The 26,397-nt window shown below is 46.3% G+C and overlaps 1 protein-coding gene across 6 annotated transcripts in view; it reads left to right on the top strand.

Annotated features, from left to right (window-relative positions):
• The window catches only part of LOC119372693 (serine/threonine-protein kinase WNK4), a 352,802-nt gene that overhangs the window by 131,054 nt on the left and 195,351 nt on the right, over positions 1–26,397 (top strand). For all 6 annotated transcript variants that reach the window (XM_049419747.1, XM_049419751.1, XM_037643142.2 and 3 more), the window contains exon 9: positions 7,200–7,271. In XM_049419747.1, the coding sequence (XP_049275704.1) occupies positions 7,200–7,271 (72 nt within the window). The remainder of the gene's footprint in view (positions 1–7,199; positions 7,272–26,397) is intronic.

The raw sequence follows: 26,397 nt of genomic DNA, 5'->3' as shown, positions 1-26,397 counted from the left end.
TGTGCGACTGCTAAGTGCGCCGCACAGACGCGTTGCCTTCACGAGTCATCGTACAGCAATCACATCACACTGGCGGAGAAACAGGCGGACTTGGTTGCACGTAAGCGGAAGTGCGGGCAGCAACGCATTGACAACTTTTTTTGCCCACCGGGACCTTCAAGTGTCAATAAAAGTATTTTTTTTTCTGGCGCATTCGTTTTTTCGGACTTATTTACGTTGCCCGTGGAGTCCGAATTATCAGTTGTCGAATGTATTAGAATGTTTGCAGATGATTGCGTTATTTATCGCAGAGTACGAACGATAACCGATCAAAAAGCTCTACATGAAAACCTCTATAGCGTATTAAAACGGTGTGACACCTGGTTAATGTCTCTTAATGCAAAAAATTATAAAAGAGTATTATTTTCTTGAAGCCTAAACCCCCTGGTCTTTCCTTACGAAATAGGCAGCATACCACTCGACTTAGTATCATCACATAAATTCCTGGGTGTCGCTGTATGCAGTGACTTATCCTGGCGCACCCACGTCACTAATATCATATCAGCCTCTTAAAAAACTTTAGGTTTCCTAAAACGTAACCTCCGCCATACTTCACAGCACTTAAAACTAATCACTTGTCAATCACTTGCTCGGCCAAAACTCGAAAATGCGTCATCTGTCTGGCATCCACATCAGGCATATCTCACCGAAGCATTAGAGGCGGTTCAAAATCGGGCAGCCAGATTTATTCATTCCGCGTATTCGTATGACATCAATGTCATGTCACTAAAATCGCAATGCAGTCTTTCACCTCTGGCCCATCGTCGCCGTCTCGCCAGCCTATCGCTCTACCACAAATTCTTTTTCAGCTCTCTTCATCATCCACCTTACCTTTCACCGGCAGCGCACACATCTAGCTGCCTAGGTCACTCGCACCAAGTCTCGCGTCCACGTGCATGAACCACTACTCTTTCACCCTCATTCTTTTTTTGAACTGCCTCAGAATGGAACGGCCTTCCAGAGGAAATCGTTGCTACAACCTGCCCATCTCTGTTTCTAAAACGTTTGACAGAATATATTGAAACTAACAATGCACAATAAAAGTTCCAGTGGTGTACTAACAACACTTTATGATAACAAATTTATTGCATTGTATAAACTTTCGTAAAGGACACCTTTGTATTTGTTCTTCATGTAACCACCCCTTATGTAATGCCCCCCTGGGGGTCTTTAAGGTATTAAACTGAACTGAACTGAACTGAGCTGTACGTCCACAAATACATGTTAAAAGACTGGGCATGCAACCACAGACATAAGAGAGAAGTCAAGGCAACACAAATGACATTTGTGTTGTCTTGACTTCTCTTTTGCGCCCATGTTTGTGTCATTGGCATGGTCTCCAGATAAAACGCATGATAGGGACATTGTCAAAAATGAGAAAATATTTATAGTAGCGAAAAAACTTACAAGTCTATGAACAGCGAATATCCACTAATCACACCACACGCATTAGAATAATCAACTACAGTTGAACACGGATATATCGAACCCACATATATCGAATTTTCGGCTATATCGAACTCGTAAATTATCCCCTTGAAAATCCTTTGTAAAAGTATAGAAATTCGCACGTCTATATCGAATGGTATTTTTACCCGCCATCGGATATATCGAACACCGCGCGAGCTGGAAGGCGTGCTTCGGCACTCGCTGAGCCCCGCGACTTTCGCGGCACCGCACCTCAGCCGACACCCGAAATGCTCGAAACACGTGAGGGCGAGAGGGCTCGGACTCTACTCCTGCTGGGTGCGTTCTCCAACTTGTGGAATGGCTCTTTTCTCTCTCTCTCTTTCTCCTACGCTGTCCGCGTTACCGTCGGCTCGGAGAGCAGAAACGAAGGAGCTGGCTGCCTCCTCCTTTCGCCTTTTCTTTCTTTTTTTTGTTGCTGTTTTGTGAGTTTTGATCAGCCAACCACAGCTCGCGCCTTTCGTACATAGCTGCTGCCCTCGCAGGTAGCCCGGGTGCCCGGGTACCCATTGCTGCCATTGCGACTGATCGCGAGCGCTTTGTTGGCGGAGTTCACTTCCGTGAGTTGTGGTATACCACCGCATTCCTCTTTTGCGTGCGTGCTCCCCTGCGAGTTCAAAAACATCGAGCTGAAGTTTGTGCTGGCCAACACGACAGCGAAGCTGCAACTGCTCGACCAGGGCATCAAGTCCTTCAAGGTGGGCTGAAGGTTGACCTGCTTGGTGCCATTCAAATGGTGACGGGCGCCTGGCGAGACGTGAAGACGGACACAGTGGTCAACTGCTTCCGGAAGGCAGGTTTCGTGACGGCAGAACTTGCGGAAACCAGTGAAGACGGCGACGACAAGCGCATAGATGACGTATTTCACGAGTTGTCGTCCCTCTTCCCGGCTGCCGTTCCACCCGAAGTGTCTGCGGACGATTTTGAGGAAGCGGACTGCAGTGTTCAGGCTGTTGCGAGCCTCGCTGACGAGGACATTGTAGCTGCGGTCGCAGGGACCCAGGATGCCCAGGCCGACAGCTCAAGTGGCGACGAAGATCGTCTGGACGAGGCGGCGGCTACACGCGCGTATTCCGCCGCTGAAGTGGTGGCAGCGTTCGCCTCAATTCACCGTTTTTGCGGCGACATGGAGTGAACTGGTCTGTCGCACCTGGACAGCCTCGATAAGATGGAGGCCAGCATCTTCAACTTCATTTCGAAGACGAAGAAGCAGGCCAAGATAAGCGATTTTTTTGCGCAAATACAACATTCTATTGCATCGTGTGTGTGGAATTAGTTGTCATTCTTGAATGCGCCGATTGTAGGTGATCGTCCGCCACTGGTAAGGTCTCGGGGCCTGTATTTTTTTATATCGAATTTTTTACAGCAAAAGCTGTTATGAGATCGTTTCAGCAGCTGTTTTTGGCGCCGTAGTTGTCCGCCGCTGCCGGTGTCTGTAACCACTATCGCTCGAAATAAGAAAAAGAAACGAAATAAGAAAAAACTTCCAGGATGGAACTAGGTTCGAACCTGGGCCCTCTGCGTGGGAGCCCAATATTCAACCTCTGAGCCGTGCCGGTGCTTGAAACTGCTTTGCAAAAAAGTCCTATACAGGCTTCATGTCGGGAAGGAACGACATTAACATTTGCAATATAGCATGGTAGAAGAGTAAAATAAGCACGAAGCGTCGCACAACGCGAATTCTGTAACCAGGCATTACACAATGCGAATTGTGCAACAAGTAGGTTGTTGAATGCTTCCAACCCATTGCAAAGGCCTCTGCCATAATACTTCATCGTCATCAGGCACAGCATCAACAAAGTGCGCATAATGCCTTATATGCGTTTAGCAGGTACCACGGCTCTCCGTAGAATGACGAAAAATGGCATAGTGCCTGCTTCCCTACTTCTCAAAAATTACAATGATATATAGTGTAGTGGGTTCCTCGCAAGTGCACTTGTATCAGTTGCCAAGGAAGCCCATAAGCGCATGATCCAAATGCCTCGGGGTCTCAGTAAATTTCTTCGCCCCCCCCCCCCCCACCTCTCTCTCCCACGTCAACGTATGTTATACAGCATGGTGGGAGAGGCAAATAGCGACTGGGCGTCACCCAATGCAAATTGCATAACTGGTGGGCCATTTAAAGCTTCCAACCCATTACAAAGGGCTGAGCCATAATTCTTCATCGTCATCAGTCGTCGCGTCAACAAATGCACATAATGCCTTACAGACGTATAGCTGGTGCCCCGCTTCTCCGCAGAATGATGAATAATGGCTTAGTAGGTGCTTTCCAACTTCACAAAAATTGTTATTTATGGCATAGTGGGTACCGTGCTAGTGTACTTGTATTAGTAGCCCCAAGAGAGCATACAACGGGCTCTAGAAACGCCGCTCTTACAGCTTTCGCTGTGACTGTGCTGCTGTTTCAGCGCAGGCCTGGCGTTTTCATATATCGAACTAATTCGCGATCCCCTTCGAGTTCGATATATCTGTGTTCGACTGTATTACAAAATATCCAAACCTAAAAACAAAATGCAGCACTGTGTCGCCCATGTTGTCGTCAAGGGGTAGCTGTGGCGTCGTTATGACGTCCACTTGCTGCACTGCATTGGTCGGCACAGAGACGGCACCAATGTAGCGTCTTTGGTGCTGGTGTGCCTTTCATTCTTGGTGATTTTGGTACGGACTGCATCTGCATGTCGTGTGTAGCATCTTGATATTAATGATATTGATGAGTAGTTGTCGATGTGGCTGTACCGCTCGACTTGGGTGCCCTGCCTTTACAGCTTCACCATAGTTTGTGGAGATAGGTTTGCGAGATGCTTACCCTACGAGGTGACCGGCAAGGGACGTGACGTTCTCCACTGCCGCAGCGAACAAAGACACTACGGCCGGGTTCGTCGACTCTCCTCGACTCTCCTCGACTCTCCGGCACGGCGCAGAAAAGGCACTCGAGGCAGCATGTCAACAAACAATACGGGTTTATTAACCCAAGATGCAGCACAGTACGACAGTCACGGGCTTGCAGGCCGTAAAAGGAACTCCGCAAGACCAATCGAGTACGCTTGCTAGCAGCGCTACGACTATCACACAAAGGGCAGCAGTCAAGCACATGAACGAGAAGCCGCCTGCTAGAGCAGCGCGTCAACCTTTTGTGTTGGCCTGAGAGCATCTGACGCGGGCAAGCCCGCGCCAGACAAACGAGCTCAAGGGGGAAGGGGGTTGTCACTGGCGGCCAATGAGGACAGGCATCGCGCAGTGACGTAGGCTAGCGTGGTCCCGTAGTGGCGCGAGCATGCTCCGGGCATGTCCGTAGACGTGGCTCGTGCGGGGAAGACCAACGCATGGCTCGCACCAAGCAGAAAGGCCTGGCGGCGTAGCCACGGTAGCCATGTCGCCAAATAACGGCGTTTCCTGGCGCTCGAGCCGCGCGGGGCCAGCACACGCGTTAGCTGGGGAACGAGTTGCAAAGGGGAGGGCACGCTCAATTCCCTCAAGTTCTTCACAGTGTCTTTGTAATGGCTACGTATCCAACTTTGCATTGGCACCTTTCCTGGTAATGCCCATCTCACTGTGCGTTTTTTGGGCAGTCGGGACACGTCCTTCTAGGCTTGCTAGGCCTCAGCAAGGCAGCATCCCCGCTCCAACTCCTATATGGCTCTTCTCGATTCAAGTGTTTTTCACTTTCTGCTACATCTTTCTCTTCTTTTTACTTCATCTTCCTTTTCACTATAGTATGTTCTTTCTTGCATTCTTTCTGGGTTTCATGTCTTCTTTCTTTTTCTTTCTCAAAAATTCACTTATTTTTTAGCTCTCTTCATATTTCCTTCACAATGTTCTTGAATCATGACAATCATACCAACAGTGAAACTGTGCGTTAGCACTGTGGTACGTATGCAAGCACATGGGACTGCCATATGAATTTTGCAACGGGCCTTTCTTGTGCGCTGAAGCCGACACAGGAACTTTAACGCTATCCCGTTTTCAGTGGGACAGATCCGACAACACAAGACATGCTGATTGTGACAACAAAGAGCATAATGCGCACCAAAAGAAATCTTTGCAATCTTGCTTGAAGACACTGCATTAAAGTTATTCAAGGCATTATAGTGACGCAGGTGCAGGGGTGGTGTTCTAGGTAATGGTGGGGGGTGTCCTTTGGAACCACGCATTCGTTTAACATTTTTTGTAGAAATAATGGCGTTCAGCATGGTCTTCCTATTTATGATAGGAAGACCATGCCCCCAAGCGAGGCATTTTTCATAGGAAGATCAAGCTGAGCCCCATTTTTTTGACCAAGAAAGGAAAGCGCATACTACATGATTAGCACATACCATGTATGTGCTAATCATGTATGTGTAGAGAAAGTAAGTACGTACTGATTTTGACTGGGCTTTGGGTTTGTTCGTATGGTATTTTTAAAATAGTTTGTTTAGTAGTGCAAGTGCTTTTTAGGGCTACTGTCTTATCTACACTTTCTTCGTGTATATTTTAACTAAACATGTAGTTAAGCAGTGTAGTACCTAGAAATGTTTTAAGTCACATCCTGTGTTCACTGTGTTGTACCACACATCTGCTACGTGCAGTGGTTCACGAAAAAATTGGTACACTCAAACCTCGATATAACGAACACGGATATAACGAATTATCGGTTATAACGAAGTAAATGAAGAATAGTCTTGTCATAGCTACAGTGTTACAATTAAATGTTTATAACGAATTTTCGGATATAACGAAGTTATTTTCGTGGCAGATGTGACTTTGTTATAATGAGGTTTGAGTGTAAATTCATTGTTTTCCAGCAGAGCTATTCTGGAGCTGCTTATCTAGTGGACATGTCCACTTCAGTCTGTGATCAGAGTGTGTGCAGTTCCTGCAAAAAGCCACAAGCCTGTCATGGCTTGCAGAAGGCAGCGTTAAACCTAATTCGAGGCCTAACGCGATCGCAGAATAAGAGTTAATGCACAGCTTCCGAGATTCACGTGGCCAAGAGCAGATCTCAGGAGACTGCTTTCGCCGCATTGAAGCACATTCCATTCTCCTAGTTTGTGTCGAGAGTTGTGGAAGCTCTGTCACATCAAAACGACGTTGTGGAAGTTTCCGAGCGATAATCTCATCGTGCTCAAACTGTTGCGCACAAAAAACAGACAAGAGACAAGGAAACACAGACAGACAGCTGCAGCACCAGCTATGTCCAAACAAACAGGTTGTTGCATTAATGACTGCCTTCGTGAGCATGTGTACAATGTGAGGAACAAGGCAGGGGGGTGGCTGGCCCTTCACTGCGATGAATTTGGTTATAAACCTGAGTTTCAAAAGTGTACTGTCATAGCAAAAAACGGAAATGAAATGCAGGATCTCTTGTGTCAAAGACAAATGCACCAGCATATCTGACTGGTACAACACATACATGTTAACCTTTTGCTTTGTAATATGCAATATGTGCATTCCAATGTGTTCCAACGTGGGCATAAATAAGGTCATGTTTCCCGCCAAAGAACTGTCGTTAGCTTGTGTGTGGTCTGTGTTTCCTCCTCTTTTGTCCCTGTTTACCTTCAGATGATATAGTACCTACAAGCCCCAGTGGAAGCTCCTTTTGTAGACATTTTCTAAATTATTGTTTGCTTTCGTTGCCGTCATTAGAATTGTGAGCTTTTGTGAGTGGCACTAATGAGATGACAGCAGTGTTCCACAAGCAAGCTCTTCTCTTTCAGCAACCACAGTATGCAAGCGTCGTTCCGGCAGTGCCCGTCACCTCCCACACAAGTGCAACCCCTCAGGCTACGGTAAGCCTCTCTGTGCCCTAGTACACTACTTGAAGCAAGCTAATTCCTTGCTTTGTAATGACACAGATACTTCCAGTGGGCATTTTTCACAGGTTACCAAATTACGTAATCGCTCGGTGCAAGATGCGCCTTCATGTAGCGGAAACTTCTCCAGATACTTCCAGTGACACAGATAGTTCCAGTGGGCATTCTCCAGTCTTATCACCATTTTTAATCAGATTGCATGCGTACATTGTAGAACATGCGCAAGAACCGGCATTAATGCTGCAAGGTACGATGCCACATGTACAGTTAATTTCGGCATAAGAAATTTCAGTTCAACAAATTGTTATGGGGTCGTGACGTTGACAAAGGCAGCAGTCGGTGTGTCCAAGATGAAACTCGAAACTACAGCAATGCACACTGTACAGTGATAGCGGCGAACAGAGTGTCGGTCGTCGATAAAACTGATCATTGCTGGGACACGCCGTCTCTTATACATCACCTATCGAACTTTCCAACCTTATCCCCGGTGGTCGCGCAAGCTCTGGAATAATCTTGACTATTCGTGTCCTGCGCACAATCTTGAAAAAATGACCTACTACAGTCGCGAAGCATCTCTAACACTACGGCGCAGTCTGTGTCGAACGTTGCTAACCATCCTTGCGGGTCAAACCCGAATACATCAAAACAAAAGAAGTGGGCGTGGCAATGCCCCCCTCTGAAAAAGCATCGTCTCGATGCTAAAAACTGAACATGGAAGTAAAAAAATTCCATCTAACTCGAAAGAACAATGTTCAATGAAGCAAGCAAAAGCAGAGTCCGCAGGTTCTTCAACGCGCATAAAACGGCTTGAGGCGCACGACGTGAACGACTTCAGGTTGTGTGCTGCGCTGCTGAGAGTTTGTGATGCCGCCTGGAACAACCTCCTAGTCCAGTGCACTGAGACGTCGTAGCACTTTGTATGGCCCGGAGTATCGCCGAACCTTTTCACTTAGTCCTCATCAGAGCATCGGTGTCCAGACCCACACACGGTCACCGGGCTGGTATTCCATGTGGCGTTGCCGAAAATTATAGTGACGGCTGTTGATCCTCTGCTGGTTCTTGATATGCAGGCGGGTGAGCGGTCAAGCTTCTTCGGCATCTTGCAAATAAGTGGCGACATCGAGATTGCCTTCGTAGGTGGTAGCTGGCAGCATTGCGTCGAGTGTCGTTGCCGGGCTCCTTCCGTAGACCAACTTGTACGGCCACAGCTGTGTATGCGAAGGTCCCATACAGAAGGATGGCATCACATCTTGTGCTCGACATCAATGTACGTGGCCAGCATGTCGGCGATGGTCTTGTTTAGACGCTCGGTGAGGCCATTGGTCTGAGGGTGGTAGGCGGTGGTCCAGTGGTGTCTTGTCTGGCTATATCTCAAGATCACCCGAGTTAGCTCCGCAGTAAATGCGGTACCTCTCTTGGTGATGAGGACCTATGGGACGCCACGATGCAGATCGATGTCCTCAACAAAGATCTTGGCCACTATGGCAGCACTGCCTCTAGGTAAGGCCCTTGTATTGGCGTAGCGGGTGAGGTTGTCTGTAGCTTCGACGATCCACCTATTTCCGCACATCGACGTTGGAAACGGCCCCAGTAGGTCCATCCCGATTTGCTGGAACGGTCGGCGAGGTGGTTCGATCGGCTGAAGAAAGCCTGCTGGTCTTGTCGGCAGTGTCTTGCTTCGCTGGCAGTCTCGGCATGTCCTCACGTAGCGAGCAACGTCAGCTGCAAGGGGCGGCCAGTAGTACTTTTCCTGTATTCTTGCGAGCGTGCGGGAAACACCAAGGTGTCCAGCCGTCAGGTCATCGTGTAGGGCCTGAAGGACTTCTGGTCTCAGTGCTGAAGGCACCAGGAGAAGGTAGTTGGTTCGAAGGGGCGAGAAGTTCTTCTCTGGGAGAACGCCGTTTCGCAAGAAAAATGACGCCTGTCCTTGCTTGAATGCCTTCGGAACAATGGCGGTCCGGCCCTCGAGGTATTCCACAAAGCCCCCAAGTTCTGGGTCCACTCACTGTCATTCGGCAAAATCGTCAGCACTTATGGTTCCCAAGAAGCACTCATCCTCCTGGTCGTTCTGCGGCGGTGGGTCGACGGGTGCGCGAGACAGGCAGTCAGTGTCAGAGTGTTTTCTTCCGGACTTGTAAACGACGGTTATGTCGAATTCTTGAAGTCTTAGGCTCCACCGTGTGAGGCGATTTGAAGGGTCTTTCAAGTTAGCTAGCCAACACAAAGCGTGGTGGTCGCTCACAACTTTGGAGTGCCGGCCATAGAGGTAGAGGCTAAACTTCGATGTAGTCCAGATGATGGTCAGGCACTCCTTTTCTCTTGTGGAATAGTTGCTTTCTGCCTTTGATAGCGACCGGCTAGCATAACAGATGACCCTTTCTAGCCCGTCAGTCATCTCCACAAGGACAGCGCCGAGTCCTACGCTGCTTGTGCCTGTGTGGATTTTCGTATCGTCGTATTCGTCGAAATGCGCTAGTATCGGAGGGGGCATCTGAAGGCGTTTCAGTTCTTGGAATGCTTCGATTTGCACCGTTTCCCACTTGAATGGCACGTTGGTATTCGTGAGGTGCGTTAGCGGCTCGACTAATCGTGAAAATTCCTTGACGAAGCGTCTGTAGTAGGTGCACAAGCCGAGTAATTGGCGTACAGCCTTCTTGTCAGTGGGTGGCGAGAAGGCAGTGATGGTAGCTGTTTTCCGCGGGTCTGGGTGAACACCATCCTTGCTGACCTCGTGACCCAAGACCAAGAGCTCCTCGTACGCGAAGCGGCACTTTTCAGGCTTCAAGGTGAGTCCAGAGGTATTGATTGCTTGAAGTAGAGCTTCAAGGTGCCGGAGGTGTTCGTCGAAGCTTGAGGCAAACACAACGACATCGTCCAAATATATGAGGCACGTCTGCCACTTCAAGCTGGCCAGTACTCTATCCATAATGCGTTGAAAAGTCGCAGCTGCCGAGCAAGGACCGAAGGGTATGACCTTGAATTCGAACAGGCCGTCTGGTGTTATAAGTCAGTCTTTACTCGGTCTCTCTCGTCAACTTCTATTTGCCAGTAGCCGATCTTGAGGTCCATTGACAAAAAGTACTTCGCATTGTGGAGTCGATCTAGGGTGTCGTCTATTCGTGGGAGAGGGTACATGTCCTTCTTCGTAACCTTGTTGAGGTGACGATAATCGACGCAGAAATGTAGGGTTCCATTCTTCCTCACTAACACCACAGGTGATGCTCACGGACTTGTAGCACCATCATCCTCGCCTTTCATCATCATCACTTACCTGCCACCGTGCCGCGCCTCTCGCACATCTCACGGCTAGAGCTCAAGGCACGAGCTAGAAAAAGGACGTGATTTCGGGAGGGCATCGGTTGACGCGACCGGGCTGTCCACGAACCCCTTCGCGGACGTTTCCAAGAAAGCACTGTGAAAGACGTCCCAGGTTCGAAGAATGGACTCCCGATTCTCGAACGAGGTCCGTGCTCCATCTTCCAGGTAAAAGTGCACGTGGCGCAGCTTGTCCTCGGAGTCCCAATTGTTGAATGTTGAGACTTTTTCGAATGCCTTGAGCCAGATCCATGGAAGGTCAGTGGCTCTCTGGGTGGCTGCATCAGGATCGCTGCAGGGGACACCGCAGCCGTCATTGTGCCTGTTGTCTTCGTCGCCGTGACTTCTGTCTTGTCCGGCAGGAGTCCATACTGGGGGGGCAGTCCTTTCAGTCTGTGGCTGGCTCGACTGTTCGTGATGGTGTGGGTGTCTTCGCCACGAATTGGGCTGTGTTCACGGCTTGATGGGGGCGTCCAGAACATGAAAGAACAGCACCTCCACCAGATGTCACGGGGTGTGACGTTGACGAAGGCAGCACTCGGTGTGTCCAAGATGAAACTCTTTATTTTGCCGAACTTGTGGCCGGGAAACGGAAATTCAAACTACAGCAATACACACTGTGCAGTGATTGCAGCGAACGGAGCATCGGCCGTTGATAAAACTGATCATTGCTGTGACGCACCGTCTTTTATACATCACGTATCGAACTTTCCAGCCTTATCACTGGTGGTCGCGCAAGCTCTGGAATAATCTTGACTGTTCAGGTCCTGCATGCAATCTTAACAAAATGATCTACTACAATCGCGAAGCTTCTCAAACACTGTGGTGCAGTCTGCGTCGAGCGATGCTAACTGTCCTTGCGGGTCAAACCCTAATACATCAAAATGAAACGAAGCGGGCGTGGCAATATTGAACTAGTTAAAGCTAGACATTCTGATAGAATATGCTGTCTGGTTCGGTTAATTAATTATGACTTTCAAGTGATGCTACCCATAAATGAATTTATTTCCCTGACATTTTGAGACCTACTCTGTTCTTTCTTCAGGCGGAGTGATAATGGAGATGGTCAGGTGCAACCTTTAAAGGGATGCTAAAGGCAAATACTGAGTCACTGTGAATTGCTGAAGTAGCATTCCAGAAATGTCGTGGTGCTTGTTTTGTACAAAGGAAATGCTTATTTTAAAGAAAATCAAGTTTTTGTGGTCCATGTATCGTTCACACAACTCAAACCGCCCATCCCACAGAACGACCTTGAAAAGATGAACAATTCTTGACCAATTGTTGACTGGAGCCAGCGACACCCGGTATTCAAGAATTTAGAAAAGTGGTTCAAGAAGCACCTTTCTAAATGAACCATGTGAAACTTTGTCTGTGGCAAACTTTGTCTGGGCTAGTTGGTACAGCTCAGCGCAACCACATTAGAGAGATTTTGTCAGTGGCACTGCTGGAAGCTGACGAATGAGTGTTGAAAATAAGAAAAAGCGCAAAGCAGCATACGATTGTACCACCCGCGTGGTCGCTGCATCTTACCGTCAGGGTTGCCACGTCAAAAAGCCAAAAACTAGCCAGAAAATTGGAAAAACTGGCCAAACAGTAGCCAACTTGAACCAAGGGGATTAGAGGTAGCCAAAAGTAGCCACACATGTGCGAAAATAACTTCTATGTTTTTCTTTAAATGACTCAATGCAAAACCCTTCCGGCGAAAATTTAAATGCGTACGGCATAAATACTTCGACATCAGAATTGCTGAGATTCAGGCATATACTGTACAGTTTAAAAATCATTTCGTGCAGGAATACGAAGTTTTTGCACTGTTGCAAAAAAATGACACTCTCTTCACGTGTCTTGCATGTCTCTTAAAAGGAATAGAAGTAACAACAATAAAATTAAGCGCACGGTATGAGTGCGCTCAAAATCACAGTTGCTGGGATTGAAGCATAAATTGTATTCCCCTTCGCAATTATTTCTCGTGAGATGGCAAAGTCCGAGCAGTGAATATTCTAGAGTCAAAGGCTGTACTGAATCATAAGAAATGATGCAAACATTTCGCCGGATGTTGGATTTATAATTTAGAGGAGTGCAGAAGCACCCTGGATGAGGAGCCTTTTAGATTCTTTTTGACTTCCAATTGGGGCTTAATGTCCTTAATTGGGGCTTAATTTTTGCACAGTCAGGCCCCATGCAACAGTTTTCCTTGTGTACCGTACCCATATCCAGAAGCCTTCTGTTCTTGTGCGCGAGGCCTACTTGAGTGGCAGATATGAACGTGCAGTTGTAATATTTATATTATGACCCCACCATTGACCCTTACCCTGCTTAGGCCACTTGGTCATCCTTTTCAATTAAAGTCAATTTTCTGTGTAATCGAAGTGCCAAATTCAATCATGAGAGCTGGAAACATGATTTGGTTGCCAACACCACATATTCAAACACCAGTGGCTGCGATGTTACCAGATATTGATAATTTGGCTCAAATCAAGGGCACAACAATGTAGCCAAAAAGTAGCCATGTAGCCAACACATTTTTTTTTGCTACCATGGGCCTAAGAAAGTAGCCATATTGGTGCAAAATAGCCAAACCTGGCAACCCTGCTTACCGGGGCCCCAAAGACACTGCACGGTGAAGCGCACTTACAGGCCCAGGAATGTGGCGGATACTCAGCATTAAAAAAAATTTTCTCGCCTAATATGAAAATTATTTCGATTAAACTTTCACAAATAAATCTTGTTTGTATGTCCTTCCAAATGAGCACAAGCATGCATTTCTACTTGGACATCACCAATCGGCATGTGTCATTTCATACATTTTTCTATGTTTGTGTCCCTTCCTCTTCGAAAATGCTTGATCAACGACCTCTATGCTTTTTTTGCCACGTTTATTGACAACTGTGCAATCATGCAGTGATTCCACTCCTGCGCCAACTATGCCAAAGTACGCCAAATTGGATTTACTGCACCATCCTGATAATATAGACGGAAATTGCGCCAAACTGCGCCAGAGTCTCGGGTTTGGGGTCATCTCTCACGGGCAATCGCACCACCGGCACGTCCGAACATGTGCAGCTTGATTTGGGGGCCGCCGAAGTCACAACCACGGACGAAGGATTATTCCAATGAATAAACAGCTCGCACGTTCGTTCCGACTAAGCCACGATGCCATGCACGGTGCCGACGCAGCTTCTGTTGCGCGAATCGGCTCGATGGCGAAACGCACTCTCCGCAGAGTCTTGTCACGTCTAGGCCAATTGGATGACGTCGTCGTGGCGGACATCGTCTGTTCCGGAAATGCTGCTAATTGTTCGTTTCAGGCGTCGCGTGGCACGTAATTAAATAATGTTCAGTAATAACTACACGCATGCCACTAAAATGCCTGTCCCTTCTGTTTCTGGACATCGCGGAATGAAATCTGGTTATGCGAGCAATAGATATATGGAACAATATCGAATTTTCCGTGCTTTGCGTCCATGGAAGAGCACGTTAACCCCTAACCGCTTATGACGAGCTCAGCTTACGACGAGCTGAGCTCGTCATGAGAAAATATCACTTTTTTGCTCGTGACGAGCCGTGCTTGTCGTGGCTCGTCAGCAGTGGAGAGGCTTTTGACGAGCTGGGCTTGTCAAATGGTGTTTTCCTATTTAAAACATAGAAGGCAGCAAGGGTTCTATGATTTGGGCAAATGAGACTCTGCACATTAAACGGTGAAATGCGCGTCTTCCATTTCCCGCGCGTATAAATGAACATGGCACAGTGCCGTACTTTGAATGCATGGCACTACCACAAGGATGGTAGCCTCACCTAGTTTGTATTGAACTATCGAGGAATAGTACATTTTGTCCACGGGAAGTGAAATGGAACCCATACTTTGTGGAGTTGCAGAAATTTCTTTCAGAATATCCATCAAATGCCCCAGGTATGAAGTATAACCAGGCCCAGAGCCAGGAGGGACATCTGGGGTCCCCCCCCTCCCGAAATTCGGATGGAGATGGGTGTTTTACCGAAAATAAATAACGAAAATATGTGTTGAACAGGCCTTCAGTAAGTGGTCCTCCCTCCCTCCCCTCCCCTCCCCCCCCAAAAAAAATTCCTGGCTACGGGCCTGGGTATTGCATGACGGCGCGAAATATGATGAATAAAGCATTTTTATAAGCCGTAAAACGTTTTTGCAAGTTTTTTTATGTTTTGAACATGTTGCTGAAGCATTTCACGTCATAAAAAAATTTGGCAATTTTGGAACAATTTTTCGTAATTGGCACTTAAGGGGTTAATGGTGGGAATGCATTGACACTTTTTCTCAAATATAACTTATTGATGGATCTTCATCTAGAAGAGATTTTCATAATTCCTTCCACCAACACATCCCGGTGTGTAATCGCTCTTGCAGTACCACATATACAGCCTTGCAATAATAACGGGCTGTTTTCCGAAAATGATGCAGATCTGTAAAGTTATTGTCCTGCACAAAAAGGGCGATAAGAATGAGTTGTTGAATTACAGGCCGATTTCTATATTGCCAATATTTTCAAAAGGCCTTGAGAAAATTATTCATAAATGAGTAGCAACATTTAGTCACGCTTTCAATTGAATTAATGAATCTCAGTATGGCTTTCTCCACGGCAAATCAACTGAGTCTGCACTACTGACCCAGAAGGAAATCATTCTTAAGGGTTTTGAATTAAAACAGATATGTGTAGACATTTACATTTACATTATGTGTAGACATTTTTCAAAGGCGTTTGACCGGATTCACCATGCAACCTTGTTAGAAAAACTGCAACTATATGGTATTCATGGCACGCCACTGCTCTTGATAAAATCCTACTTGAGGCGTAGGTTTCAGTGTGTCAAGTTAGCAACGGCAGTCTCATCGTTACAGCAGGTAGTCACTGGCATTCCGCAAGGAAGCATATTGGGTCCTTTATTGTTCATGTTTTACGTAAACGACATAAACACTATCAACAAAACACCAACTTATGTAATTTACGCTGATGACACCAGCCTATTTTTCACTGGAAAAAAGTTGCAATGTTTAACACCTGAAATAAATAAAGCCATTGAAGACATACAAAAATGGAGTAAAGAAAACTCGCTGTTGATTAATGATGAGAAAACAAAGGCCGTTCTTTTTCATCCGCGTCAGCTTTCAGTCACCATTGATAGTACCTTATTTTTAGGCACGGCACCTATAGAATTTGTGAACTCAATAAAAATTTTAGGTGTGCTGTTTCAAAAAAATATGTCCTGGGACGGTCATTTTGACCACATTCAATCTCAGGTGGCTAGAAGTGTGGGTGCTATTGCAAAATTTCAACACATTCTGCCTGTATCTATAAAACTCATGCTCTACAACAGGCTTTTTTTATCTCACATAAATCATTGTTTTTTAGTGTGGGGAAATTCCACACAAAGAAATAACCATAGAATATGTTACAAAAAAGGGCTCTTCGGTCCATAGCTAACGTTGAATATCGTGCATATACAAAAGATTTGTTTCATCATTTTAACGTTGTACCCAAGGAGGTTAAAATAAAATTTGCTTGAGTGGAGGAGGCGCCCCTCAGCTGAAGCCGCACGCCGCCATCTTGCCATAGGCAGAAAGCGCGCCTTCCGCAATGTATGCTGCAGCGGCCGCATAGATGTTCCAGCTGTTCTCTGGCGTGGTGGCGTCCGGACATTGTTGAGTACATCGTGCGTTACGTACGGCTGTATAAGTCGAGCGAAAAGGCACTCTGGGATGAAGCTTCAGTTGTAAGCAGAACATTTAGAGCTTGATGGAAGCTTCTCTACATGCTGGAACAGGTGCTGACAGCTCGCAATCTAATTTCACATCTGACGGTCATTCTCTTTTCCTAACTGGTTTCTTAAGGAGCCAAATGTTCAAAGCACGTCGGGGCAGGCTGTTTGACGGGAAGCCAAAAGACGGCGATCACATATGTTAGACGCACCTCTCGAATTGTTTCAACCGCACTAGGCTGCGACCCGGGAGTTGTCCGACTGCGCTTGATGCACTTGTAAAACACTTGCAAAACCCAGTGATACACATTCGTGTGCTTGTTGATTCCCCTGATGCGGAGCGCTAATAGGAAAAGGACGCACTATTTCCTATTCGTTGAATTTATATAAATAGGTGACTCCCTAGATTTTGTTATCGGTTGCCCTGTTGTGTTATAAAAGGGTAGCTCGCAACTACGAGTATAAGTAACATCATTTGGGCAATACACAAGGACCTGTTTTTTTTATGTTCGTGCCTTTTCTTTTGTTATTTGAATTTGCTTTATGCAGTGCAGTGAGTAAAACCAGTAGGTCTAAACTGTGCAATGCTCCTTCCAGCTGCAAATAAAGCGACCTAACCGAGGCCCCGGGATACTCCGGCCGTTATATGTGTTCAAATTGAAAAAAGTTGTTGATGATGTGACAGTTGCATCACCTACACGACAGCATTACGAAGAAGTGCTTCATATTTCCCAAGGCGAGATAAAACAACTCAATATGAACATTCTGCAGCAGAAAAATTGCAGACTGACTAAAAAGCGCGAGGCTCGATCTTCAAGCGATAATAAAGGAGATCAAGGATCAAGCTCATGTCTGAGTAGGGCAGAGGGATGTTTACTGCTGTCTTCCCCCATATATACAGCAACCCCTCCACAGGGCATGAAAGACCAGAAAGGCACGTATCCATCCGAGCTGCTGACGTTTGCGTTAAAGGGACACTAAAGGCAAATAACAATTTATGTCAGAGTGAAAGCCCAATGTATGACAACTTCTAAAATGGCAATATTATCAACAGCAGTGCCCTACTTACCGAGAAATTAAGCTAAATGTATCACATGATGAGCGCCACGAGTGGGACATTTTCGAAGTGATCCCGATGACGTAGGGAAGTCGGCCTACAATAAATCACTAGTAATCAAACTAGCAACAGTAAAAAAAGAACATTCCGAGCATCAAAAGACGTAATAAAATGCTGTTTGTTTGTTTCCGCTTGATTCATGGAAAACAAAACCTCTGTGGCGTTGCCATGGGGAACGGCGCGCGTGGTTAAAAGGTTCCGTTTTCGCCGAACTGTGCCTCGCCCGTCTCAGTGGTAGTTTCGGGATCGCGTACTGCCGTGCGTGTTTTGCGCGCTCGTGAAAGTCGCTCTGACAGAAAGTTCGACAAAATGCCGCATGCGTGTGATATTGCCGGATGCCCGAACGGTGCACAACGCCAGTGCTGCAGCAAAGAAACTGGTGTGTCTTTTCACTGGGTGCCGCGGAATGAACCCGTACGCTCGAAGTGGCTTAGTGTCATGCCATTGCGCCAGTGTGCTAAACAGTCAAAACCTCTGCGTGTGTGCTCGCTGCACTTTCGTACTGAGGATTACGAGACCAACCGCAACTTGGTGACGGCTTTGAATGTGCCCATCCGAGCAAGTCCTTGCCGCAGCGCCGTTGTTGCTACTGTGGGTCCCGCTACTTCCGCTCGGCTGCCACTAGTGTCGGCGGCCGCGCAGTAAAAGCGGGCAACGTTGGGCACGGCAGCAGTGACGTAGGAGAGTCGTATTTTCAGGCGGGAGATTTGAAGCGCGCTAACGCAATGCGGACCACTAAAAACGTGATTTTATTTCAAAATAAGCACTTCCTTGGCACAAAAGCAGCACTACGAGGTTTCTGGACCGCTATTTCAACAATCAACGTCGACTTAATATTTGCCTTTAGTGTCCCTTTAATGATTTTCTCCATCAGCTAATGATTATGTACGCTCGAAGTTTAATCGAGCACTGTCAGCAGAGCGCGCTATACGAGAACGGTATACAGAATTCCATCAAAGGAAGTGCTGGCTTCACGGATGAGTCACAGTCTCGAAAAAGCTAGCCCAATGCCGCGCAAAGACTCTGTAGTGTACTTTAATTGTTGATGACAAATGAGGAAACATGTTGAGATTGTGGGCGAACTTTGGGACTGGAATGCATGATGACAGACTGCATGTGTATATGCTCGTTGGCTTAAATTTACGACTTAGGATGCCGCTTGGGAGTTTTTAATTGATTCATTGACAGGATAAGAGAGAGCCGAGCCACCAAAATAGTATCGAAAAACTGTATATCTAGTGACATAGTGTCGACTGCAAGCTGAATGCCCATATTTGAAGCACGTCCATGCAAAGCCAAGAACTGCTGGTTTTGGAGGCTATGAGCTTGTGTTGAGACAACAAATGTCTTTCAAGCCTTGATGAACATATCCTTGAGTGTTGTGCTTTGAACACCCACATTTATATTCCTCTCAAAGAAAGTGGCCGAACTCCATATATGCATAAGACTCTGTCACATGACGAATGAAATAAAGAGGAAAATGAGTGCCGAGAAGTGAGGTGTGATCTTACGAAGGTTAATATTTTTAAAAACCAGTGATACAGACCCTTCTTCGGTGTGCATGCTTGCAAGGAAAATGCCAAAAGAAACAGAATAAAACTGACTGCATACTTATCTGCAATTTGACTTCTTATTCTTGATAACTTCTCCCTTAATGCTCGCCATAACCGTTAAAAACCACGGCGGAGAGACGCGGTCAGCGCGGCAGATGCGCTTTGGCTCCCGTTTCTTGCCTATGGCAAGATGGCCGCCGCACGCGCGGCGCGGCTTCACTGCGGTTCATTGGTAAGTATAGGCGGCCTCCACTCCAGCAAGTTTTATTTAAACCTCCTTGGTTGTACCCATAGGAAAATTTTATGATTGGAAACTAGCTATCAAATATAAAAAGTCTGTTCATAAAAATCAACATGACCTTCTAAATCTCGCTAATCTAAGAGGAAATACTCCTTTCTATTCTCTCTGCAAACAAGGCTTCTGGAACATCCCCTTTTGTCGAACTGAATACGGACGACAAATGTTATGGTATACATGGCTTGCACATGACGTTGCTGCGGTCCTACTGCGGCGGCCATGTTAGTGAACAGCCGCACAAACAAGCTGCACGTACCAGCCGTGCAACTAGTGTTCAGTTCGACTAGCCACCCTAGTACGACGCATTGCCACAGTCACTTTCCTTTTCGCGAGCCGTGCATCATGCCGCCGGTCGGCACAAGGCAGCCATGAAATGCGGCGTACTATTCAGAACTGATAGGGTAAGCGTGTTCTCGCTATGAGGAAAGGTGCGGTTGTGTGACTCGCTTCGAAGCCTTCGAAGCGTGTGTGACACGCTTCGACTCAGAACGGACACGACATCGAACATCTCTGCCTTCCCAGAGGTGTCGCGCGTACCAGGACATCGTGAACTATTTGGTTTTCAGCACTGACCTGGTTACTCTGGGCGAAATAAAGGCGTACAAATCAATGGAACCGCACGACTACTTTACCAGCGGCTGGGTAAAGAGCCTGTATGAAAACGAGCTTCCCGACCGTAAATTTGATCATGCTTGCAAGGCAAGTTGAATGGTTCATGAAAATCGCCCATTCTCCAGCCCCAAGTTATGAAATAGCGATGCACGAATGCTGCTAAATCAACAAGTGCTGATGTTCGCACTTAGTTCTCATGCGAGTGCAGCGAGGTGCACACGCTACAGCGCGTTTTTCGTTCGCACGTCTCCTGTGCTGTCCAGTTTGTCATAAACATAGAGGGATGTAGTACGTGTGTGTGAATGTAGTTCTGATGGTTTAGTCACTGCATGCGGACTGTCATCGGGAGCGAACCGCATTCGGCTTCATCAACACGCATTGGCCTGTGCTCGGCGCCGTTCAGTCTCTGCTTGCCATTTTTCATGACACCGTTTTTTCGTGCACTCATGTCGCGCAGCGCCTGCATGCTTCCAGCTGTAGCCGAGTCTAGAGACGGCGGCTACAGCCGCCGTCCCCAGTCCGCCGTCTCGTCGTCCCCAGTTTGGGTACATCTCGTCGAACAACGCAGACGGCTTTCCTACGAACACAAGAGCATCCATGCTAATCAGTGTCTTCATATCTCCTCTCTTTTTCGCTTGCATGCTACGAAGTGCGCTCCACACACACGAACGTTGGGGTGTTGTTCGCCGAAATTTGCACGCCTTCTGTGCGCCAGCCAGGTCCTCCGACGGTTCGCGCTGAGCATTTTCGTATGCTCGCACTCGCCTTCAATAACCTCTCGTATTTGAAAGAAGCTCATACTAGTGGGCTGCTTCTTTCTTCCGCAGCTGTCGCTACAATTAAAGCAGCCTGCAGCTGCGCATATAACCATAGTAGAGGAAGAAACTCGCAGGTGCGACCAGGCAGCGCTGAACAAGGTCTAACCGCTGTTCACCAATATGGCCGACTCACTCCTAGCAGTGACGTCAAGTGACGTAGGTGCAAGCCATGTATTGTTTGCCTCACTTGCTTAACACACTCCTCAGTAGCGAAATAGAATTGGAGAAACGCAGTATAAGTGATATTAAAAAACATTTCCTGTAACTAATCTCCGTAAAAAAAATTGCTGTACTGTATGAAGAGAGATCTATTTTCATTATTTTTGTTTGTTTGATGTTTGCTGTTGTTTTGGATTAATTATTGGGTCAAATCATTATCTTTCGTGATTGACTGTCGGTATATATTTACATTTACACATACTCTATCTTTGTAATCATAAATATTGTAGAAACAAGGTTTAAATTGTCACATTAACCATTTCATCTCTTTTTTCTCATGTAACACGCTGGTTTGATTTTGTGGTAGTATTAGTGATAGTATTTTTTTTCATGTATGAAGCGCGCTAGTTTGTTTTTGTGACAGCATTTTCACATCCTTGTGTGTCTCTATGGTATGCCCTGTATACGGGGGCTTGGGCTTTCCTCAAGCAAATTGTATCGCTTTTTCGCCCAAGCTTGCCTACATCTTCAGGATGTAAATAAAACTTTGATTTGATTGATTTGATTTGAAATACCGCCTAAAAGGTTCTGTCCTTTTGAGCTCCTGAGTGCTAGGGTCCCAATTCGAATTTTAGAGCGCAGCTCGTCGGAGCCCGTTCCTGCATTGAGCAGCGTCGCCACTGCTGTCGGTGGCGTAACCGATATAGAGAGGAAAAAATAAAATTAAAAAAAATACCCAGGAATGAATGGGATTTGAACCTGGGCCCTCTGCGTGGCAGTCGAGTATTTTGCCACAGAGCCACGCCGGTTCTTGAAACACCTTTGCAAAACGCCTTTTACAGGTGTCGTGTTGGGCAAGGAATCGTGTTAACCTATGTAATATGGTGTGGAAGAAGAGTAAAATAACAACCAATCATCGCACAATGCTAATTGCACAACAAGGGTGTGGTTTAATGCTTCCCATCCAATGCTTCCCGCCATGCATGTTACACGTCCACCCCTCGCTTTCGAGGGTCAATAAATGATGATTAAAAAAAAAGATCACAGTCTCGCTTTGAGGCGAAGCAACAAATGCGATACCAACAAATTGTAATGTTATATGAAGTGAGGCTAGCTGCCAACTTCTTTGGATCCGATCTCGCGTAACTCAACAAAACGCTGTTTTAAGGGAATACGGCCATTCCAGGGACCGAAGCAGTTTTTGTGCTGTCAGTTCTCTAAACACGAAGTAAGCATTCAGAGCACAGCAAGTTTATGAGCAATCCCCTGATGCCTCGAGATAGTGGGTCCACCAGCAACTGTGCCCTTCGAGCGACGCAGCCGCCCCTCACCTCCCCTGGCATCCCTTCATGCCCCTTACGAAAGATGGGTGGGGCGTTTCTTTTCTGTTTGATGAGCAATCGACGTTAGACCTCGCACGTGGGTTGATGTTATTGTACATGTACTCCGCGCAACGGTGACGGCTGGCTCGTTTCATTTCCGCTTCAACCACGTTCGTCGCCAGCACTTGAGAGCTTTTAGCCGCAGGTAGAAATGCGATGCCCGGGGTGATGTTATCAATTAGGGCTTTATACAGAAAGGGGAGAGTGTCCTTATAATTGCTATTGCAATACAAATAAATTGAGCCATTCCACACTGTGAGGTGGATGACTAGAGAAGCTGTTTAGTGCACGGCACAGAGGGTACATGGTGGAGGCCAGTTTTGGTATCTAAAGCTAGGTTGTTAACGGCCATGCTGTTAATGTTTAATACGCAATAATAATGTGAAAGCCTTAGGTGCCTAATCAAGCACGAAAATTGACCTTTGGCGGCGTCAACACGAGTGATGCAAAAAATTATCACATGATGACGTCATCATGACGTCATACACCGTGACGTCAAATGAAGACGTCATCACACGACATAGGCACTTTGCACTGCTTCCGTGATGGGTGCACCAATCATGGAGGCAGTGCAAAACTAGGTGATGTGCAGAAAGCTTGCAATGCCTGTGATCCTGGAGGTGGTGCAAAACTGCGTTAGGTGCAGAAAGCTTTCAGAGGGGGGCGGGTGAGGATCCATAAATCGAGTGAGAAGAAAAAGATGGCTTTCACCTCCCAGTCATGTTAGGCGAATGCATAAGAGACCCTGTGAGTTCTTAAAAAAAATTTTCTTTCTTTTTTTTTTTTGCACTGCTTCCTAGAGGACACTAGGGGGTTTTCCGAATACCAACGGAATGTCCTAGCCATATATACAGCTTCGTTGTAAAAGAGAAACGAAGTTTGTTATATCGTGCTCCCACATTGAATGCACTGTCGGACTCTTTCGCGGAAGCTCAACTTGAAGTGGATCTCCTTCTTGCGCAAACGATAGTCTGGAATGCGCAAACGATAGTCTGGAATCACTGCGAGAATGCTCTTGCTTCAGCACATAAGCCTCAGAGAGAGGCAAGGGAGTGTTGGAGATGGTTGGGTTTCAGAGGCTAGCTAAGTGATGTCATGTTGCGCCCAGCAGTAGAATTGATCGAGAAGAAAAAAGCCTGGCTTTTGCCTTAGAGTCATCTTAGGGGAATGCATTAGAGATAGTGTGACTCTTTAGCATTGGAGCAACTTCGTACGTCGCGGTGTTTGTCTACCACGTCTGCTGATAACCACATAGGTAGATGTACTTAGAATGTTATTTCATAAAGTACAATTTTATTGATCCAGTATTCTGTTTATTTGCTAGCGTCAAAAATAATCGCCGAAAAGGTTATTCCAGAACACTAAACTGCATGATGCCCTTATTTTTCCATTATCAAGTGAAATATGGAGTGCTCCTGAGATGATTTCTCTCCATGAGATTAGGAATGAATCGAAATATTTCTTGTTATTCATAAGAGCCCCATAATAATTATTTAGGTGCTTGAATGTAAATGCAACTGCAACTTGCTTCTCCAGTGTGCTCCAGGATGTGAAATTAGCTGCTCCAGAGTGCTCCCGGATGCAAAGTTACCCGTTTTAAAGTGCTCCAAGATGGAAACTTTTGCTGCTCCAAAGTTCTCCGCAATGAAAATTTTGCTGCTCCGAATCGGAAGTCCTCAGTAGCATCACTGAATCATGTGATCTAGTTGTATCGTGTTTTTAGACTTTGTATAATTTTATAAAAATTGTCAGAATGAGTGCGGAATCACTGTATTGCTTCACCACAAAGCATATCGCGAGACAATGTACCATGATGCTAATGGAAGGGAGTTAGAAAGTGCCATTTCTTTTCTATAAACGAGATATTTAAACGGACACTAAAGTAAAATATTAAGTCGATGTTGATACTTGAAATAGCGGTCCAGAAACCTCATAGTGCTACTTTTGTGCCAAGGAGTTGCTTATTATGAAATAAAATCACGTTGACCTTCACGAGCGTGCAAAACACAGCAGCAGTACGTGATACCGAAACTACCACTGAGGCGCGACTGCGTGAGTGAAGCAGGGCGCCGGGCGAAGCACAGTTTGGCGAAAACGGAACCTTTGAACCACGCGCGCCGTTCCCTATGGCAACGCCAAACAGATTCTTTTTTCCATGAATCAAACAGAAACGAACAAGCAGCATTTTATTACAACGCTTGATGCACGGAAGGTTCTTTTTTTATTGCAGCTAGTTTGATTACTAGTGATTAATTGTAGTCGGACGCTCTCACGTCATCGAGATCATTTCCAAAATGTCCCTCTCGTGGCGCTCATCGTGTGATAGATTTAGCTTAATTTCTCGATAATTAGGGCACTGTTGTTGATAATATTGCCGTTTTAGACGTCATACGTTGAGCTTTCACTTTGACATAAATTATTGTTTGCCTTTAGTGTCCTTTTAAGCCTCTTTGTGCAGCACTGTATTTTTGAGGTATATTTCAGCAACCTTCGTTTCACCCATTACATGACATTCAAATCACCGCTAAGGACACAAAAATTTTTTTCTTGAAAAAATAATGTAGGGATGGCAAATAGTGCACTAAAATGACTGTCCACAATTTTTTAGAACAGAATCTCAGAGGGTCGATCGAGCACAATGTCTGGGACGTTCGGCATGGGATGACTCTGGTCCATTTAGGTTAGAGCAGAGATGCTCATTTCTGGGAAAGTGGGAACCCCGAAAGCTGTGTTTCAAGTTTGTTTCTTTTTTGCTACTGGATATCTGTTCGAAAGAAATCCCGCAGTAAGCAGCTACCCAGTCGAATGATCCCTTGGTTTGCATAGCAGTTTCTTTTTGGAGTTCGGTGAAAACGCTTTTTTTTCCTTCCTTTTGACAAAAAGAAAATCCAGTTTTCAAACGCACTTTAAACCCAGATGGTTTGCATGGTCTAAACCCGTTTGAAGATTCATTCATGTTTGATTGCATATAGTTCTGATTTCAGATTATTGTGCTGCACGGATTTCCTCTGTCACTCTCTCAGCCTAGGAAAAAGGTTTTGCTCCGAAAAAGGCACATGAAATGCTTTTATTTTAAGAACAACCTGTTCTACAAGAAAAATAATTGTATACTTGAAATAATCACACAAATATGCATAAACTAAGCAAGTTTCATCAAAATCCATCGAATTTAAAAAGTTTTAAAGCGCAGTATTCCCTTTAAAGGGCCAATAAACAATCCCACGGTCTGATATGTGTGATGAAGCGATAACTGCGCACTTGTACGATGTGAACATGCTGCCACAAGAACTTTGCGAATAAGTGCTGTATAAGGAGAGTTCCAAGGTATTGAACAACCCGCTTTGGCTGGTGTCGGTTTCTCGCTTGGCCTTCCCACCCTTCTTGGAAGCCAAAAGGGGTAGGTAGGCATCGGCCACTGTCATGACAATGCATACTTCGGCAACATAACACGACGTCAACGATTATGTCAGCACGCAGCCATTGACCCAGCAAGGCTTCCTCCACGTGTCGCTCATGTCAGAGCAGCAGTAGGGTCACTCTAGCAGCACGGTGAAGAAGCATGGCAAATGCGCAGCCAAAACCGTGTCACCGTATGGCCAAGCTGCCGTTTCGTAGTGCAGAAGACCAATCGATGAAGTCGATGCTATGTAAAGTTGCCCATGGGCAAGCACCATAGAGAGCCTCCATGTCCTCCTCGCCTGCTGCACAGGTGTCTCGCCCTCGCATCCTCTCATGTGCGTCACGTGATCCTCCAGTAAGGCAGAACACAGGGAAAAAGTTTGGCTTGCCAAGGCTTGACAGGGAAGTGGCAAGGGCTTGCCTCCTCACATCATGGTTGTACGCTGCTTCAAAATATTTTTTATCTGTTTTTTTGTCGTACACTTCATGCGCATAGACCACAGCAAGGTCGAGCATTCGCTAATCGAGATCGTTCCTAACGCCTCGCTAAAATAAAACATCTTTATTCTCAACACATACAGTTTCCATAGAGATAACAGACACTGCTCTGCGTACCTTGCGACGAAAGTCGCGGGGCTGGTGGCGGGCGGCCCGCCGGGCGACTTCAACGCTCCGCACCGCGAGTGGGGCTACCCGTCATCGACTGCTAAGGGGAGCGA

Source organism: Rhipicephalus sanguineus, chromosome 10 (assembly GCF_013339695.2).
Source record: "Rhipicephalus sanguineus isolate Rsan-2018 chromosome 10, BIME_Rsan_1.4, whole genome shotgun sequence".
NCBI lineage: Eukaryota > Metazoa > Arthropoda > Arachnida > Ixodida > Ixodidae > Rhipicephalus > Rhipicephalus sanguineus.
The sequence above is the reverse complement of the archived record's forward strand: the minus strand, read 5'-3'. Positions and strand labels throughout refer to the sequence as shown.